The sequence below is a fragment of the Centruroides sculpturatus genome, unplaced genomic scaffold (genome assembly GCF_000671375.1).
Source record: "Centruroides sculpturatus isolate CEXI.00-Female unplaced genomic scaffold, Cexi_2.0 scaffold122, whole genome shotgun sequence".
NCBI lineage: Eukaryota > Metazoa > Arthropoda > Arachnida > Scorpiones > Buthidae > Centruroides > Centruroides sculpturatus.
The window spans coordinates 625,428-647,280 of NW_019384345.1; the positions used below are offsets into that span (position 1 = coordinate 625,428).

General features: G+C 25.9%; 2 protein-coding genes across 2 annotated transcripts in view; both read right to left on the reverse strand.

Moving 5' to 3' along the window:
* Positions 1–14,606, reverse strand: part of LOC111635536 (beta-1,4-galactosyltransferase 1-like) — a 96,701-nt gene extending 82,095 nt beyond the window's left edge. Inside the window, exons 1-2 of the mRNA XM_023380529.1 lie at positions 14,555–14,606; positions 8,930–9,443 (exon numbers count right to left, since the gene is read on the reverse strand). Coding sequence (XP_023236297.1) covers positions 8,930–9,440 — 511 coding nt within the window. The 5' untranslated portion in view covers positions 9,441–9,443; positions 14,555–14,606. The remainder of the gene's footprint in view (positions 1–8,929; positions 9,444–14,554) is intronic.
* LOC111635354 lies at positions 11,812–14,719 on the reverse strand. Its single transcript, XM_023380297.1, has 2 exons — positions 14,041–14,719; positions 11,812–11,873 (listed from the first exon to the last, which is right to left on the reverse strand). Exons 1-2 carry the CDS (start codon positions 14,717–14,719, stop codon positions 11,812–11,814), a joined length of 741 nt encoding a protein of 246 aa, XP_023236065.1.
* Between the last annotated feature and the right edge of the window lie 7,134 nt (positions 14,720–21,853).

Genomic DNA, 21,853 nt, shown 5'->3' on the forward strand with positions numbered 1-21,853 from the left:
TATGCCAAATTTTGGCTGTTGTGGTTAAATATTTCTCCAGATATATGCGCTTGCTATGCGACGAGAAATTCTAGAAAATTGTTAACATTTCTTCGAGTCGAAGTATGTCAATCTATAGAATACTAACAGCTGAAATTATGCAGATTTAGGAAGTCATCTGCTATTTTAAATTTAATAATAAACTTTTTCCAAAATATACTGGAACGTTTCGAGAAATGTTTGAAAGCTCTCGAAATTTTTCTTTCACATTGCAGATACATCAATGGACGTTATTGTACATGGAAATTCGGAATCACTGTCTTGTTTTGTGATTGATATCAGCGTAAAACATTTCGAATAATCAATAAACGTTAAAAAATCTTTTCGTTTCAAGTAAAAGGAATTGATATTTGAATTCAATATAAAATATATCTTACATACATTTATTTCGTTAGAATGAATATTCAAAAGGATTAAATACATTGTGGACGGATAATGTATTCTTTCCTTTAAGGAGATTACAATTGTAGTATTAAAATTATACAAGTTTGGCAGAAAGACAAATTGTAGCTACTATTTTGAATTCTGTAATTATTTTTCAAGTCGTGGGTCACTTTTACTTAATCGCTTAATAATTTAAAGTTTAATTAAATTTATCATTGTCACACAATTTAAATATATTCAAAGAAATTTGAATATTTTATTTGGATTGTTTCTAACTTGAATAACACTCTTTCGGGTAAAAACTGTCAGTTCAGTGATTTCGGTTAATCTGCGAATTAATCAAAAGGAATTTTTAAACCTATCTTTAATTGGCATCATAAACGATAGCACCATCATTACAGCCTGTTCTGTCGATCTGCTCAACTGTAATAAGTAAATGTCGTAATTCTTAAATTACTTTTTTAACGCTGGTGATAACATAACTTCAATACAAATTCAAATTGAGTTTCAATATTTTTGTTATATTTGTAAATAAAGATGAACGAAAATGAAACGAATGGATGAAATTAAAACAAAATTATATATTTGATAGACTGAAATTGCGGAATTTCTTATGGTAATTTTGTATAATAAATTAGATTTGTGATATATTTCTTACAAGCTAAATTTTAATATTTTACCTAATAAGATATAAGAATAAAGCCGATTTAAATGAAAGAAATCTATTCCTGACTTTAACAAACCGAATTCAAATCTTAGTTGATTTTTCATTACATTTTATTTTAAAAATAGGTTAAATACGACAGTTTTAAAAACACTAGAAGATAATTTTTAATTATTGAAAGCTTTTTTAAAAGAATATTGAGAAAAATATACAGTGTAATAAGAAAATCATATTTATGAATAGAATAGAAATTTGACAATGAGAAAATTAAAAAAGTATAATTCTACAGAAATATTTTTCGTATGCTATTTTTAAATTTTAAAACGCATTAAGCAATATATTTTTAAAATATTCAAATAAAAAATAAAACCTTGTATCTATTTTTAAANTTGTTGACACTATTGCACTTCCACGCGTTGTTGCGTTGTTTCCTAACGTTCTGACAGATCTCAAGACCTGTTTCAAGCGTGCCGTATTTACCCGACTTTGTAATAATAGAATATTAGTTTCGACCGAAGGAGCATTTCGATCCAATAGTGCCTCAACTCTTAATGTTTCCGGCTTCTTTGTTAGAGGCTTAGTCACTCGGGCTACTACAGGAATCTGTGGTTTTCTAACCTCAGTCTGTTGATGAGATTGTGGCTGGGATGTCAAAGGCGACGTTAAGTTCAATTCGTGTCTATGAATGTAGTGAGCTCTTCTGTTGGCATGGATCACTGCTATTTGCATCAGTGTCACGAAAATTAAAGAGAAAACGAACATGAGTAATAAAACTGACGGCATCATACGTATAGCCCTCTTCAGCGTGAATCTGACTAGCGGTCTAGCTAGAGGAACACGCACTCTCACCACCTGCATGATGTCTTTAGATAGAAGGCACGTCTCAAACAACACGACCCATTCGACACCTTGGTCTGTTTGTAGCGGCAACTGAACAGAACCGTATTGACTGCTGTTTCCATGGAAACAGCAGCATCCCGTACAGATGCGCAGGCGTAGTGCTGATGGAAGAACTACACGCCGCATTCTCTCTTTAGTAGACAATTCGATCGGATTCGAGAATAGTCGCCCGATACAATAGCATAGTCTCGTTCGTTTACCATGATTTTCGGATTTGCCCAAGTTGGATTAAGCCACCGACGAATCTGACCACAATTCTATTCAAACAACACCTATATTTAGCTCTAGACAAGTTGTAAGTGCAGAAAATCTAATTACTAAAGAAATGTTCTTTAAACCTTATCTGATTAATTCTGTTTTGAAAATTGAATCATCACATCAAATTAGTCTACCATTTAAATGATTTACGTTTTTTTCGCCTCAAATTTTATTCTATTTGTTTATTTATTTTCTTTACATTTATCATCATAAAATTTATCATTACGATAATTTTGTTAAGTAATTTATTGTATGGAAATGTACAGAATAAAATTTAATTACAACAAAAACTTGTTTCCAATTTCTTTATTTTATTTCGAAATAGAAACTTTAACGTTAAGAATCTCTCTTTAATTAATCTAAAAACTTTCCCATTGCAATTACTAGAGATAGAAGTGGATATAGTCTTTGCTGGGTTGAAACAATTAGTATAATTTACTGTTAATTATATCAGTTCTCTTTATCTGTAAACAACACTAGAGAAAGCTCTTAATTAAGAAGCATAGAAAACAATAATCAAATTTAATTCATTATTAATATTTAATATTGGTTAAGTCGTAATCTTCGTGAAAGATTCTATTAAAACTGAGATGTAAAACAGAAAAGTTCCTAAAGCTTCAATCAGACCATTGACTAATAAATAATAAATAGACAAATAACAAATAGGATCTTAGTAAATTATTGATAGTGTTCTATTGACATTTCTTTCATAGTTGTTTATGGTGTAATGGTTATCAAAATGACACATGGTGATAATCCATTACTTGAAGAAACGATCCAGAAAAAAATCTTACTTGTTTAGATTGATAAAATCAAATTTACAAAATATATAAACATAATTGAAGTAAACATAAATAGTTATGTATTTAGTTTACATGAAATTATAAATATCAGAAACAACATCCTCTAGAAGTATATCTGGTTTTTTGTTTTAAAAAAAAAAACATAAATACAGACTGGAAGTAACATGCAATATTCTATCGATTTAAAAATTTAATCTCTGAAATGTAAATATAAATTTTTGTAAAGTATATAGAAACAAAGTATTTTTAATCCATTTTAATAAAGACGAACTTTATTCTTATTCGATGAAATTATTTAAAAAAATTAATCTGTTAATGAAATTTTATGCGTTTTCATTATTCGGTCAAACAAATTAAAAATTTGTTATTTAAAATATATACTTAAAAGTTTGATGTATTCAAACAAAAAGTTATAACTTGACACAGTTATTTCAATTGATTTTTGCATCCTGTTGATATGATGCGAATGCAAAACGATTAATGAAGCTTTAGAATTTTTATATTGATCCAGCTAAAGATTTTTCTTCTTTTACAGAAAAGTAAAAATTCTACTGAGAGATATCAAATTAAATTCTTAGGATTTAATCTATATTTTTCAATTAGAATTATTAAATATCTTTAACAGTTTTATCACAGATAATTAGAGTTTTGCTTTTTTATCCAAAATTTCTAGAATTTCTAATAAAACTATTATATCTGTATACGTTATGATTAAAATGTTCGATTTAGGGTTGCAACATGTTTGATGCTATTGAAAATTATAATAGAAATGATGATACAAGTTAATTTCTTCATCATTTATATATAATAAAAGGCTAAATTGTATCTACAAATAAACAAGCTATTTGCAAGCTATAAAATTGAACAATGGTTGAAAAATTATTACATAAACTAGGAAATTAGCTTTCAGCATACAAATATAAACTTCAGATATTTCATTTTTTAATTCATAATTGTAANTAATTATGTACTGTACATAACGAATGATAGCATATAGCAGCAGCCAAATAGTAATTTTAGCTTCATTGTTTGATTTATATTAAATTATTTACATTTTAGAATATTATATAATGTATTTACAAATGCTTTTATGAATATAGCAAAATGTTTGCGTATAATTTGCCATATTAAACAGTTATATAAACTTAATTTATTATACATTAAAATTATCCATTATAAAAAATTACATATACTTATTAACGTTTTTAATTCTTAAAAAAGTAGCGAATCATTTATATTTTTTATTTTTGTATTATTAATTATTAAAATATATTGAAATTAAGTAGCCTTTAAAATATTAAAATAAATAAATATGTACAAGTTTTAAAAAATCTCATTTTTTAAACTCAAGTAATCTTTTTATCAAATTATCATCGAAAAATGCAAATTTTTTCTAAAAAATTCTTCTCTAAATCAAATTACTTAGAAAGGCGTTAATGCAAACTAGAAAATATATCCAAATAAATAATCCCTAGAATATGTTGGAAAAAAATTGTTCTGATAAATATAATTTTAAATCATTTTTCTTTTAGATTAAAACAATAATATAAAATATCTATAACATTTTTAATTTAAATAAATTAGAAAGAAACAATATAAATTTAAAGTAATAGCAACTTTAATTTTCATTTATTAATATAATTTCTGTTTTAAAATATCTTAAAATTTTGTTTTTATACGCTAAATTAACTCTTCGTAAAATTACACTTTTCGCTTACAATAGAATAAATTTCGATTTTTATTCTTTCATGTTTAATAATAAGTACCGAAAGTAAAGGAAATTAGGAAGCTGTATAGAAATACAGTATAAATAAATAAAAGAGTAAAGTTATGAATAATTGTCTCTTTTATATGACACAATAAACAGAAAAATATCATTTAATTTGCTAATAATAATTTATTTAACTTTAGCATTTGATTTTTATTAAACTCTTAATGGAATTTTCCTTCTAATCAGAGCTATTACAATAATAATAATACGTCATCTAACATTTATTATATATAAAGAAAAATGAAAAATTGCTGAACAAAAGCTAATTTTAGAATTCCGTTTACCTAGCACGCATATTGTAATTTGAAAATTTTAGATAAGGAATACACGAAATTTAAGTTTAACATTCTAAACATAAATTTTGTTCTTAATAGTATTTAATATTTCAATCCAAGCATTTTTAATTCAGTAATTTTATTAAAATTGTACAAAATTCACAGAAAGAACGTTTGCTAGTTGTTTTATTTATACATCATGCTAATTTTTATGGTGTTTTATCGAATGCAAACTTTATTTAAAGAAGGAAGAAAATTCTTATAGGTAAATGAAATAGTTAATCAACAAGACAGGGAAATTCATTAGAATTCTTTGACTTTTCCTAGAAACAGAAAGACAATTAAGGATGATGACGGAAATTGTCTTAGAGAAGCGATAAGACACGAATTGCATGAAAGACAATAGTGCAGAACCGCGTCTGGCTGCAAATTAATTCTGAAGCGTTCAATCAACGTTCTTTAGATCAATTCTACAACAGAAAATATCTACTTACTTATTACACATTCTGTCCTAAATCTCAATAATGACTTAAAATAAATTTTATTTAAACCTTCTTTAACCTTTCCATACTTTCAAACAGTTTCAAACAATTTAAATTCGGCTTAATTGGATGAGCGAGAACGTTTCCCTGTAAACGTCGCTACATTGTATTCATCTTGTGTTGTGCAGGAAAACGCTATTTACAGGCGCGAGAGTCTTTGCTTCTTAATATATTCAAATTACTATTAATGCACTTCTTGACTTGATATAATATTACATTTAAAAAGCTATATTTAAATTAAAAAATTGTTATAAACCCATTAGAATATATGTGTTAAGATATTTTTAAAAACATGCGATTCTATTCTTAGAAAATACTCTCAGGTTAAAATCTGAATAGATAATTCTATTACATAACCTGTCACAATAATTGTCGAGTTTGATCATCGTCATCCATCTTACTATTGTGATAATAGATGCCAATCCATACTAAGTTAATTATAATAAACAAAAATAAAATTATACATTGATTGTACCTATATATAAATAATTGAGAAAGAATTTTTAAAATATCGAAATTCCTTCTTATTTAAATGATTGATTTTTCGTAATTATGTAAATTCTTAAGTTGTTAATGTTGATATAACAAATTTATTATTCATTACAAAACTTACACATTAAACTCTTAATGAAAAATCAAATTTTCGTTTCTATATTTTAATAAACTAAATTCTTGAATTAATTTAATATTTATAGACTTTTCACATTTGTAAATTAAAATCTTCACTAAACTTGAAATTATTTTATAAACAAAATTTAATTTTTTACATTATCTTACGCATATTTTAAAGAAACTTGTGAAAAAATAGTCATATATATATTTTTTTAAGAAACAAAATATAGAAAATTAGTTCATTTATTAGTTTTATTTTATGTAAAAGTCACTTTTATATTAATTTTTTTTTAAAAAGAAATGTTAAAAAATGAATATTTTTGTATTTTTTATGACTTGTAAAAATAAATTTGTATTAACTCTTAACTAAAATGTATTATATTCGACATAGAAAAACTTCAAGGCGTACTGTCATTAATAATTTAATTTAAATAAAATTATAGAAAAAAATTTAAATTACTGTAAACAATTTAAGTCAGAAAATTAAAAAAATAAAATTAATTTTTTTATGTTCTTTCAATGTAATTTTATCATTGGAAGAAAGAAACTAATTTTCATTTATCTTTCTGCTTTATATTGGAGAATTAAACTATATCACTTCAAGAAAAAAAAATCCAATTTAAATCGCTATAATTATAAGGAAAAGTCTGTCTGCAAAGAATTTGAAATAAAATAATCTTTACACTTTCATGTTCTTATTAAAATAATAATAATTTTTTAACTATATTTTATAAAAAAATAAATAATTTTATTCAAATTTAATAGTTTTAATTAAACTGTTAATTCTTCTATATGAATTAAAATATCAAATTCAAGGGCATACAATATAACAAGATAAGTAATAAAGTTTTATATTTATGTCAGTAAGTTATTTAACCAAGTTTGTTTACTATTCTGATATCAGAATTAAGCAGATTTAATTATGTTTATTTATTGTATTTAATATATACTAAGAGCATCTCCTTACTTTAATACGCTCATTAAAGGGAATACAATAATTAAAGTATATATAAATTGTAGTATAGATTGGTGAAAGTCATTAATCCAAAATTCTTGAATGACAAAAAATATTTCAAATATTTATATAAATTGAATACATAATTTTAAAAGAATGCTACGAATAATTTAAATAAGTAAAGTTTTTTTAATTAAAAACTTTATTCGATTAATTATAATAGTCATTGATTAATACTAGAATTGGAATATTGAATAATTAATAATCTATTTTTCTTGTTTCCTTCATACAAAAGTAAATTTAATTTGTAACTAGATAAACATTACTTAGGTTTCATTGAATAAAATATTAAAATATTAATGAAATTTCTTGCTGTTTAAAAATTTACAATAATGACTAAATCGTTTCTAATTATCCTTTAATAAAAAATTATGTATATATATATATAGTAATTATTAAAATTTAAAGTTATTAATTACTATAATTTTAACACAGAAAGAAAAACTAATAAAAAATTTATAAATATGTTATTGCTTTTAACAAATGAAATAATTATTACGGTAATATACAATAAATATTTAAGACACATCCAGTCATTTATTCGAGGAAATAAAATATTGCCTCTTGGATGTAAAACTAGTTGTGTAATAGAAATGTCACTATAAATAGAACACGCGAAAAATATGGAACAAGTTAGGTAAAAGCAGATAATAATATACGTCGAATAAATGCTATTTTCTTAAATTATTTTCGTAAGTCGTTGAAAAAATTATCAATCTGTCATCATCTTCATTTTTCTAATAGACTAAAACTTTTTATATAGTTATTCGTATTAATTTCATTAATTTCATTTTTATAAAATTCTTTCGATAATGAATATTATAATATTATGAATAACGTTTAGTATTTAGGTAAAACAATGATGATTATTTGATACATTTTTATTTTATTTTATACTATTAATGATTTGTTAATAATTCAACACTGTGTAAATTCTATTTACGTTTGTTAAATTAACTATAATTACTATATATGTATTATAAATTCACTTAATATAAGAGCTATTTTAATATAAATGATGCATAATATTCAAATATTAATATGAAGTTTACCAAATTAAAAAATGTTTAAGTTTTAAATTTATAACATAAATATTTCAAGAAGAGAATGTTAAGATAGTAAAAATATTATTATGTTTACATATGACGTCATTTATCTATATGTGTAATTAGGTTAAATTGTTAAAATATTGAGAGAATAGGCGAAATGTAAGATTATCGGAGTGACCACTTTACATCAACCTGTTCGACCTCACCTGAAGTAAAAGTAAAACTGCCGGATACACGCAATCTATCCAGAGCTCTTTGGGGATTTAACAAAGGCATTAAGCAAGATACACACCCACTTGGAATTCCTTAGTATATCGTCCCATGCTATAGAAAATTCTCTTAAATTAATATTAGAAAAGTTCTTCCTACTGTTATTTCGGGAAAGAGCGTGGTGATTAAAGTAATTGAAAAATTCGAAATAGCTTTCTCCTTTTAAATTATCATTAGAAATGGTTATTTCCCGATTACTAATGTCATTGTTGTTTTTCGATTTTGATAATGAAAGTATTAAGTGACGTGGACGAAATTTCCTACGATGATCGATCAATATCTTTTAACCTCTACACAATTTACGGTAGTTCTAAGCAGAGTGAAAATATAGAATAGAAAAGACTTACATAAACCTGTGGGCACAGCAGGACATAATGGTTTTCTTGACATTGTTGACACTATTGCACTTCCACGCGTTGTTGCGTTGTTTCCTAACGTTCTGACAGATCTCAAGACCTGTTTCAAGCGTGCCGTATTTACCCGACTTTGTAATAATAGAATATTAGTTTCGACCGAAGGAGCATTTCGATCCAATAGTGCCTCAACTCTTAATGTTTCCGGCTTCTTTGTTAGAGGCTTAGTCACTCGGGCTACTACAGGAATCTGTGGTTTTCTAACCTCAGTCTGTTGATGAGATTGTGGCTGGGATGTCAAAGGCGACGTTAAGTTCAATTCGTGTCTATGAATGTAGTGAGCTCTTCTGTTGGCATGGATCACTGCTATTTGCATCAGTGTCACGAAAATTAAAGAGAAAACGAACATGAGTAATAAAACTGACGGCATCATACGTATAGCCCTCTTCAGCGTGAATCTGACTAGCGGTCTAGCTAGAGGAACACGCACTCTCACCACCTGCATGATGTCTTTAGATAGAAGGCACGTCTCNAAAAAAAAAAAAAAAATTGGTTTGATCTTTAGTTTTTCACTTGATCAAGAACATAAAATTTAATTTTTTTTTAAAACCAGAAAGTCAAATTTTATTAATAAAAGTTTAATTTTTAGAATGATAAATCTTATTTAAAATAACTCGTATGTTTATATCAATGGAGAAGGAGTAATCGAGATTCACATTGAAATTACAATATCGTTTAACATTAAAACAATGTAGTTCTGCATGTTATATATAATATTATCAAATTAAGTAATAAATTTGCTTCTGAAAAATACTCATTTTATTTTATTTAGTCGATGTATAGTACGAACGTTTTAGTTTATAGATCGATTTTAGTAGATCTTAAACACACAAAATTTTTTAACTATATTAAGAAACTTTACAGAGAAATAAGTAAATACAATTTTCTGGATTTTTAATATCAGAATAATAATACACCTTTCCGCATAAGTGGGTTTAAAATATAATTTTATAAAATATTGAATCAAATTTTTAAATTTTAGATTCTTATAAAGAAATCAAAAATGATTTGGATATAAATTTATGTTTTAATATTTCTAATACTTGAAAGATATATTTGCTATTTTTAATTTAGGCCAGTCAAGTCAAAATACCGTGCGTCAATTAAAAAATATCAATGATTACGTTATCAATTATTAATAATATATCTAATTTTCCTGTAAAATTTTAAGCAACAATTTCATCGCTAATCGTTAGACATTTTTATTTTTTACCAGAACGAATTTCTAAAATAATAACTGTAGTATATTTTCATCTATTTAAAAATATAAAAATTTAAAAATAATTTAATTGCAAATTTTTCTCAAAATACTATTTTTCAGAGAAAAATTTGCAATTCCTTTCTTATATAACTTTCTGTAAAAAAATTTGAAGAATGTTTATTTTTGAATTATGATGCTCTAACATACTTTGTTATAAAAAAATGTTGAATCACTTCGCACTTTGGATTTTTCTAATTTTCTTTTTCTTTCTTTTCTGTTTTCCGGATATAAATGTAGGCCTATACAACGATCTCCTTCACGAATCATCTTCAAATAATTTCTAAATGATGGAAAAACGAAACTTTTCAGGTGATTTCATCGAAATTAATTATCTTCTAACAATACAAATTTAAAAATTATTTCACCAACATTTAATTACAGTGAATATAAGATTACTGAAACAGCGTTGTAAAAATTTTCAAGTTTCAAATAAGTGTGAGGCCTCGGAAATAGTCCCTCCCCAAAAGGAAAGACATGTAAAAATTTGTTAAGTTCAATCGTCAAGAAAGCAAATTATATAAGTTGAATCGGCGACACCGGACTTTGACGTCGACGCTCATAAAGAGTAGAAGGAAAAACAAAATTTTAGATATAAAAGAAGAAAATTTAAAATATTAAAGTTAAGACGCAGTTTAGAAAGTAAAACGAAACTAGAAAAAAATATTAAAATGAGCGTAGGTGTCATAGTCAACAATTAAACGCGATCCGAGTCTAAGAGATGGTGTCGGATAAACCATCTCCAGCCGACCTTTTCCGCGAACTTTGCAAAGCGCCATTTACACCTGGAGACAGGAGGAAGACCAATTAGAAAATGATGATGTAAAGTTTAAAATTAGCAAAAAGCTACTCCCGACAAACTTATAAAAACACCAATACCAAGGACAACGAGGCTTCCACTAAGACTTCCACTAGACTTCTGTTGCGTTCGTGTATCTCCGTTTTTTTTTTCGTGCATCCTTTCATCTTTTGTGCATCGACTTTCGAGTCTTCGAACTTTTTGCTCAACACTGTCCAGGGGCACCTACGACGCAAGACCAGATCGCATCCGAAAATTCCTACAACACAGGACCAGATCGCATCTATCTAAGAACCTTTCCAACGGAAAAATTTATGTAAGCATTTTCGATCAAGAATAAACGGTTTGCCTCTGTAAAACACTTGTCTTTTGCTGCCTTTCAAAACCGCCACCCGCATACGCGTACACCTTAGACCATCCCGACGGTAGGGAATAAAATTCCCTCCCCCCAATCGGCGTTCTTACATAAGCAACTCTCATCTTAGATATTAATAACTGAGATTTTTACGAAAAATAAATGAAATTTAACAAAAATTATTTTGGTTTTAATAAATAAATATTTACAACAAAATTAAGGTATTAGTTAAAAAATTTTTTTATTCATGTAATAGTGTTATAAATTTTATGTAAAAAGTTTATTTCCATCAAACATCCGTTCGATTTTTCTGTTAAATTCAAACAATAAACAGGAAAATATATGAAATCTTCTTTTGTATTAATAAAATCAAAATATATCAATATTTTATATTTCAATATGAATCACTTCCTAAATGAAGAAGTATTTTCATAACGGCATATCATGTCTAAATGCTCAAAATTTGCTGTAATTACCAATTATAATAAATGCTTAAATATCTATCATTTATTAGTTCAGACCGTACTTTTCGGTAATTATACATTCCTATTTAACTATAAAAATGTCATTATATCATATATATATTTAGGCTATTTCTTTATTCAAATTTTTGTAATTTTATTAATCTTATGAGTACAGATAATTACCAAAAAGAATAAACAAGAAAAGAATATTAATAGAAAAAGTATTTAAAAAATAAAAATTATTATTATAACAAATAAAACACACAAAACCCAAAAAATCCACCCTCTTTGATATGTACTACAGGTATTTTATAGTTGTTTATTAAATGTGTTATTTTTGTTCAACCTGTGTATTGATTTGGGAACCTGTCAATTTACTCATTGACCTCCCCCACTCAATTTTATTTTGTCCTCCTATAAAGCTATCCTCTGACAGAGCCGCCGGTAAGTGGGGACAACTAACCCCTCGGTTCTCACAGAAAAGTGAATGCTTCATCTGCATAGTACCAAGAATACATTTACAAAGTTGGAAATGTCAATTTGTCTACCCAACTTGGTCACATTTTATGTGCTATCACAAAACTGAGATGAATGCTTATTTATATCATCAAAATAATTGGCATATACTCATTAAGGGAGATGTACACTGGATGTATCTTCACGGCACTCTTGTCTCTAATGTTTTGTCCTATAAGTATACAATAAAAATAAAAACTATCCATTGCAAACGTGACTCTAAGATTTTTAACAAGAACCAAAAAAAAAAAAAAAATTGGTTTGATCTTTAGTTTTTCACTTGATCAAGAACATAAAATTTAAATTTTTTTTAAAACCAGAAAGTCAAATTTTATTAATAAAATTTTAATTTTTAGAATGATAAATCTTATTTAAAATAACTCGTATGTTTATATCAATGGAGAAGGAGTAATCGAGATTCACATTGAAATTACAATATCGTTTAACATTAAAACAATGTAGTTCTGCATGTTATATATAATATTATCAAATTAAGTAATAAATTTGCTTCTGAAAAATACTCATTTTATTTTATTTAGTCGATGTATAGTACGAACGTTTTAGTTTATAGATCGATTTTAGTAGATCTTAAACACACAAAATTTTTTAACTATATTAAGAAACTTTACAGAGAAATAAGTAAATACAATTTTCTGGATTTTTAATATCAGAATAATAATACATATTTCCGCATTAGTGGGTTTAAAATATAATTTTATAAAATATTGAATCAAATTTTTAAATTTTAGATTCTTATAAAGAAATCAAAAATGATTTGGATATAAATTTATGTTTTAATATTTCTAATACTTGAAAGATATATTTGCTATTTTTAATTTAGGCCAGTCAAGTCAAAATACCGTGCGTCAATTAAAAAATATCAATGATTACGTTATCAATTATTAATAATATATCTAATTTTCCTGTAAAATTTTAAGCAACAATTTCATCGCTAATCGTTAGACATTTTTATTTTTTACCAGAACGAATTTCTAAAATAATAACTGTAGTATNATTCAAATATTAATATGAAGTTTACCAAATTAAAAAATGTTTAAGTTTTAAATTTATAACATAAATATTTCAAGAAGAGAATGTTAAGATAGTAAAAATATTATTATGTTTACATATGACGTCATTTATCTATATGTGTAATTAGGTTAAATTGTTAAAATATTGAGAGAATAGGCGAAATGTAAGATTATCGGAGTGACCACTTTACATCAACCTGTTCGACCTCACCTGAAGTAAAAGTAAAACTGCCGGATACACGCAATCTATCCAGAGCTCTTTGGGGATTTAACAAAGGCATTAAGCAAGATACACACCCACTTGGAATTCCTTAGTATATCGTCCCATGCTATAGAAAATTCTCTTAAATTAATATTAGAAAAGTTCTTCCTACTGTTATTTCGGGAAAGAGCGTGGTGATTAAAGTAATTGAAAAATTCGAAATAGCTTTCTCCTTTTAAATTATCATTAGAAATGGTTATTTCCCGATTACTAATGTCATTGTTGTTTTTCGATTTTGATAATGAAAGTATTAAGTGACGTGGACGAAATTTCCTACGATGATCGATCAATATCTTTTAACCTCTACACAATTTACGGTAGTTCTAAGCAGAGTGAAAATATAGAATAGAAAAGACTTACATAAACCTGTGGGCACAGCAGGACATAATGGTTTTCTTGACATTGTTGACACTATTGCACTTCCACGCGTTGTTGCGTTGTTTCCTAACGTTCTGACAGATCTCAAGACCTGTTTCAAGCGTGCCGTATTTACCCGACTTTGTAATAATAGAATATTAGTTTCGACCGAAGGAGCATTTCGATCCAATAGTGCCTCAACTCTTAATGTTTCCGGCTTCTTTGTTAGAGGCTTAGTCACTCGGGCTACTACAGGAATCTGTGGTTTTCTAACCTCAGTCTGTTGATGAGATTGTGGCTGGGATGTCAAAGGCGACGTTAAGTTCAATTCGTGTCTATGAATGTAGTGAGCTCTTCTGTTGGCATGGATCACTGCTATTTGCATCAGTGTCACGAAAATTAAAGAGAAAACGAACATGAGTAATAAAACTGACGGCATCATACGTATAGCCCTCTTCAGCGTGAATCTGACTAGCGGTCTAGCTAGAGGAACACGCACTCTCACCACCTGCATGATGTCTTTAGATAGAAGGCACGTCTCAAACAACACGACCCATTCGACACCTTGGTCTGTTTGTAGCGGCAACTGAACAGAACCGTATTGACTGCTGTTTCCATGGAAACAGCAGCATCCCGTACAGATGCGCAGGCGTAGTGCTGATGGAAGAACTACACGCCGCATTCTCTCTTTAGTAGACAATTCGATCGGATTCGAGAATAGTCGCCCGATACAATAGCATAGTCTCGTTCGTTTACCATGATTTTCGGATTTGCCCAAGTTGGATTAAGCCACCGACGAATCTGACCACAATTCTATTCAAACAACACCTATATTTAGCTCTAGACAAGTTGTAAGTGCAGAAAATCTAATTACTAAAGAAATGTTCTTTAAACCTTATCTGATTAATTCTGTTTTGAAAATTGAATCATCACATCAAATTAGTCTACCATTTAAATGATTTACGTTTTTTTCGCCTCAAATTTTATTCTATTTGTTTATTTATTTTCTTTACATTTATCATCATAAAATTTATCATTACGATAATTTTGTTAAGTAATTTATTGTATGGAAATGTACAGAATAAAATTTAATTACAACAAAAACTTGTTTCCAATTTCTTTATTTTATTTCGAAATAGAAACTTTAACGTTAAGAATCTCTCTTTAATTAATCTAAAAACTTTCCCATTGCAATTACTAGAGATAGAAGTGGATATAGTCTTTGCTGGGTTGAAACAATTAGTATAATTTACTGTTAATTATATCAGTTCTCTTTATCTGTAAACAACACTAGAGAAAGCTCTTAATTAAGAAGCATAGAAAACAATAATCAAATTTAATTCATTATTAATATTTAATATTGGTTAAGTCGTAATCTTCGTGAAAGATTCTATTAAAACTGAGATGTAAAACAGAAAAGTTCCTAAAGCTTCAATCAGACCATTGACTAATAAATAATAAATAGACAAATAACAAATAGGATCTTAGTAAATTATTGATAGTGTTCTATTGACATTTCTTTCATAGTTGTTTATGGTGTAATGGTTATCAAAATGACACATGGTGATAATCCATTACTTGAAGAAACGATCCAGAAAAAAATCTTACTTGTTTAGATTGATAAAATCAAATTTACAAAATATATAAACATAATTGAAGTAAACATAAATAGTTATGTATTTAGTTTACATGAAATTATAAATATCAGAAACAACATCCTCTAGAAGTATATCTGGTTTTTTGTTTTAAAAAAAAAAACATAAATACAGACTGGAAGTAACATGCAATATTCTATCGATTTAAAAATTTAATCTCTGAAATGTAAATATAAATTTTTGTAAAGTATATAGAAACAAAGTATTTTTAATCCATTTTAATAAAGACGAACTTTATTCTTATTCGATGAAATTATTTAAAAAAATTAATCTGTTAATGAAATTTTATGCGTTTTCATTATTCGGTCAAACAAATTAAAAATTAATTTTATACATATTAACTTAAACTTTATATATTATGATGTTGTAATTAAAAATTAAGTATTTAAAAGTGTTTAGAAAAAAATATTGGCAATAAATTAATCATTAATAAGAATACGATATATATTTTTTTAATATTGTTTTAAATTTGAAAAGCTGAGACGAAACAAGAAAAAGTTATTATATAATTTTTTTTTCATGTTTATTTTAATGAGATTGAAGGTATGGTTCTAATGTTTATCTTTTTGAATAATTTCAAGTTAATTAATCTATATCAAGCGCACTGTTAGTAATATTCCGATAATGAAACTTATTGCTTTACTTCATGTTTCTGTTTCGAAGCACTTGTCTTTCAATAGGCCACTCAGATAAGGAATTGCTCAGTCATGCTATCCTAGCTGGAAGCAGTCTAAGTGAACTTTCGCCGCTTAATGAAAAAACTTAGCTGAAATTTAATTGCACAATTGATTTGTAAGAATGTCAGATTTTTTCAATGACTTCGCATATATAAAATTAATTTTATTCATCCAAAAATAAATCGTTGTAGTGTTTTATTGACGAACTTTTCGTCGGTCATTCGTAAAGAACACTCACAGAATTTCTTATTTATACATATAGCAGTATTATTAAAATCTATTTAAATCCACCACACTTCAATAGATGTAAGTGCAAGAGAAATTAAAATGATAAAAACATTATCTTTTGACGTTTCAAAGAGTTTGATTTATTTTGTTTTTAATAATATTCAGACTAAAATATATTTCTTTTTAAGTTGTTGCTTAATTACTTTTAAATATATTTAATCGTTTAACGAAAAAGTAGTGTATTCTCTACAGACTATGTCTGTAAATCCTCTACAGATGTAGCTGTTATATTAGGAATTTTTCTTTAATTCAATTGGCTTTTAAATTTCTTAAAATACTTAATTAAATGTTTTTTCGTGCTTACATTCGTCTGTAATAAGTTTTAATGATAATATAAAGGAACAGCAAATTCAGTTTGCTTATAGTTAGTTGATATACATACATACGTAGGCATATTTTACCAAATAAAAATTTGATTTTGAAAACGTTCACCTAATCTTATAAATATTATCTTACTTGTTAGAATTGTGTTAAACTACTGCTGTCTTAGAAATATCACACTTATATATTCTTCTGTATTTAGACTATCGCACAATTTTGTATAAATTAATAATCTCTGAACTTGGCATTTATTCAACTTTAAACGAGAACAGTTAGAAGAAAATATTTCAAATTAAATTATCTTTAAAAGTAATAAAAATATATAGCTTAGACGCATATATGAAAAAATATAATGAAGTGTTGATAAAAATATTTTGATTTAGAAGCTGAAAATGTTAAAAAAATCAAAATTATTAAATTAAAATAAATTTTTGTTGTACATTTTACGAACAGATTTAAGATTTTAAATATGGTAATATAATCCTATTAAATAAAGATTTGTAAACATTTCAGTTGTAATTAAAAAGTAAGTTATAAAGAATTAATTATAATTTATATTTAAACAAATTTTAAATGATAAATGTCTAGAAGTTTAAAGTTTTTCAAATTACCATAATAATTTTTATGGAGTTTCACAAAAATAATGAGAAAATCTAAACATGAAGCAACAAAAATGATATGTTTTTTATATTGTCAGATCTGACTTATGTGATAAACTACAGCTTAAAATTTTATTATTATTTTTCGTCATAAAATTTCCGTAATTATTTTCTAGCGTTGGACATGTTCTTAAAACCTGAGATTTCAAGAAAAAAAAAAAAACATTCATTAATGAGACTTTAGACTCTTCAGATAAATATTCAAGATAAATCTAAATAACGTTTTTTCCTGTTGCTGACTTAATCCGAAATATTATTCATTACAATTTATGTGTGAAAATTTAATCTTACAACATTGCAATTTTTAATGTTTATATTATGAATGGTTAAAAACTATTTCTTTATGTATAAAAATATTGATTTGGCAAGAAAAAACTTTTAAGGATTAACTATAAAATGTAGACTATTTAATGAAGCTAATAGTTCATTTTACTTCAGTGACAATCGATGATGCAAATTTTGTCACCAATGTTCTGTTAATTACTCTGCAGGAAGGTACGCCCTTATCTTATTCTCAATATGGAGAAGAGGAGAACACGATTCTATTAATGTCTCCTACGCAGATTCCGACTTGAATATGAAGTCATTAGATTCAAGCTATGTAAATTCATTTAACGGTTAAATAACTTTGTTCGCATAAAGTCTAATTTCGAATTTAATTGTAATGTTTCGTACGACATATCATGTAGCATTTTACCTTTTGTTGGAGTGCGATGGCGAATGACAAATGATATTGCCGTCCATAAAAATCATCAGATAATTGATAGCAATCTAAGATCTAGTTCACTAACATTGAAGCTAATAACCTAGAATTATTTTCTGTCATTTTATGGGTAACTTGGTGCAGAATTTCTTTTTGTACAAACCACTAAATTGAACATCCTAATGCTTCGCCTTTCCTAAATGGATAACAATTTATCTCAATAAATGTTTGCTTTTTTCCAGCAAATATTTGTATTTTTCGAATTTATGTCTTAATATTTATTATATTAGTAATTTTTAAGCAAAGAATATTGGTGCATGTATAAATATTACATTTAATCCATTCAAAAATAATTTAATTTAATTTTTTTTAACATTTAACTTTACAGAAATTTCTTATAACAGACTCTATATAATAAAACTATAAATCAAATATACAATATATATGTACCAGTACGTAAATATAATGCCTCTTAGGTCTGATAAGATACTCAATTTTATTTACCTTCATTCAAATTAACTTAAAGATCATAAATTTGTTTCCATAAGTATCTTAATTCGTTATTTAAAATACTTAATGTATTTTCTCGATAAGCAGTGTATTAAAGCATAATTCTTTTGGGTTTGTTTATGCTAAATCTTAAAGTTAATACCTAGCAAAGATTATAAATAAGAAGATACTTTTTAAATCGAAACGATTGAAAAATAGAGCAGAATATAAGATTTATGTAAATAATAATACCCTAAAGAATATTACAATTATCATCATCATATTTTAAATCTGATACAACACGTTACAATAAAGAAAAATAAAAACAATAATTTCTTTAAAATCATTTATAAAATTAGTTTAATAATACTAAACGTCATATTTCTTTGTATAATTATATATAAAGCGATGTAGATTTAATTTATATTGGATCTCGTTGTGTACAGTACGTGATATTTGGACTTTTTTAAACATCTCGATAAAACTGCTCCTTTAAAAAATTTGTTTAGATTCAATGTTTATAGAAAATTGGATTTTGTATTGAATCTTATTTTACTTGTATTTATCCATAGAAAGGATAAAGAACTGAAGTCAGCGAAAAATTTGAAATCGAAGATTTAATCTTCGAAAACGAGTCGAGTGTCAAAAAAGTCTTAAATTAGTAAGTTGACATTAGCTTTTCGTAACATAAATATTTCTTAATTTTTATATGCAGAAATTAAACACACACATTTACGTATTAAATAAATTAATGTAAAATTAAAATGTTATAACATTCTTTTAGAAATATGTTAATGCTATTTGTTTGTTTGAAATTACAGTATAAAAAAAAAGAGTAAAACTCGAATATTTTTGAAATTGTTTTTCTTTATCTTACAATTTTTTTCTAAGCACAATTGTTGGTTATTTTTGATCTTCCTTTCTACAACGTCATCATTTTTTTTTACTTTATCAGGACATTGTAATCTAGAGCATTTTATTCTTTTACATTGCCTAATCTTTGATGAATTTTTGAACCGAAGACTAGAAATAGTCATTATCTTTTCTTTAATAATTTGTTTGCTTATGAATTCATTTGCTACTGCTTTATCTACAAAACGTGAGACTACAATAACGATTTATTTATACAATTTAATACTGGAAGAAATCTATATTTTCCTCTTTTTCATCGAAAATATTTTAATATTTCTATGATCCTCTCGTTTGGTTTCCATATATTTTTCCTCTGATAAAATATGATAGAGTGTTATTCAAATTATTTCATTCTTTTCTTATCATAAAGGATTGCAATATTATTCATACATAAGCCAACTGCACTATTTATCTTATGGGCTTGTATTTAAAAAAAATGATAGTTTTCGAACACAGAGATAATTTATTTTCTCTTACTTTTTCTTCTTAAATATAAAATCATGCAAACATATTTACATTGGAACAGTAATTAAGCATAGTTACGAATGTCTACTGATGTAAAAAAAAGTTCTGTTATAGAAACAATTGAAACAAGCATAACAATCAACTCTATGATGAAATACTTTGTCTTAATAACGAAAAATTTGAATAAAAATATATAATTACTTTCAATGTATATTTTAATTTAATACCATCAGGAAATTGTCTGTATAATTTAATTTAATTTATTTGAAATTTGTTTAATAATTAATATGATGAAAATTTATAAGAGACGATGATTATAAAAAGATCTTTAAAAATAGATTAAAATTCACTTTAAAACTTAATTTATGACTTAATATATTTAAATTGGCTAAAATTGTACAAAATAAAGACTTAGTAACGTTAAAATTTTACTAAAAATTGCTTTATATACTATTCATACAGTTACATTTCTATTATGCTTATATTTAATATAAATCAAGTTTTGACTTTCTGTTCACGATTATACATCAAAAATGTTCTGTGTTGTACTGTACATGATTAAATTTTGCTAAGATAAATGGTTAAAAAATTATATATCAAATATATGACATGCAACAGAACAGCCAAAGCATTTGTCATATTTTTCCTTATGAAATTTAAGATAGATATATTTATTATTAAAAAATTGATCGTCTCTGTTTATGTTATATCTTAGAGATAATTACTGAAGTTGTATAGCCAAATTTTCGCAATTATAAATAATAAAAATTTCATTTTTAATTAAAAACTAAAATAAATGTATTATGTTAAAAATTATTAATTCTAAACTTAACTTACTTTATAAATAAATTTTTCTCGATTCAAAAAATCTATTATTTTCAATCATACTTTATCAATCATGCTTTAACAATCCATCATTTGAAAAATAAACAAACTTATATTAAATAAATATTGCCAAAATATTTAAAATTAAAAGAAAGAACTTTATTATAATAATTTTTTAAAGTTGTTTTACTTAATTTAAATATATTAGACGACATTTGATAGTTTCTAAGATTGAACATTTACTTTTAATTGGTAACTCTAATAACTTGATCATATGCCTTGTTTTATGTAATTGGAATCTATTTTGTAAAGAATCTAATTTCGCTGTTTCTGAAAAAACTTTCGTAAATCTAAACTTATTTCTTCTTAATTTTTTAAAATATTACACACTCATTAACAATATGTATGAATGTGATTGTATATGATGTACAGTACAGTACAGTATGTAAATATATATACTGTATATATGTGTGTGCGCAGCCAAGTTACCAAGTTATTGGGTGATTCTTTCTAATATTATAAAGAAATAACAGTAAAGATAAAATTTTAAATACAGTAGAACCTCGATTATCCGGACTAATTGGGGATGAAGGTAGTCCGGATAAGGAAAAATCCGGATAATCGAAACAAATACTTTAATTTGTCTTTTAATGATAATATAACACGTTTTCTTTTCGATGACATATCGGTAATATTAAAACTAAATACTGTATTTAAATCGTGATCAAATTTTCAAAAAAGAAACATTCGTATTGCATTTGGACTACTACTGACCAACGCTAACAGACTACCTATTGTTTAAAAGGCCCTCTGGTGGCGCAA

Excerpts from the sequence above, each read along its gene's own strand:
- LOC111635354 (XM_023380297.1), bottom strand. The coding sequence starts at position 14,719 with ATGCGGCGTGTAGTTCTTCCATCAGCACTACGCCTGCGCATCTGTACG. Across the intron at positions 11,874-14,040 it reads TGCTGTGCCCACAGGTTTAT|CAAATTTTGAGCATTTAGAC; the intron begins GTAAGTCTTTTC and ends TGGTAATTACAG.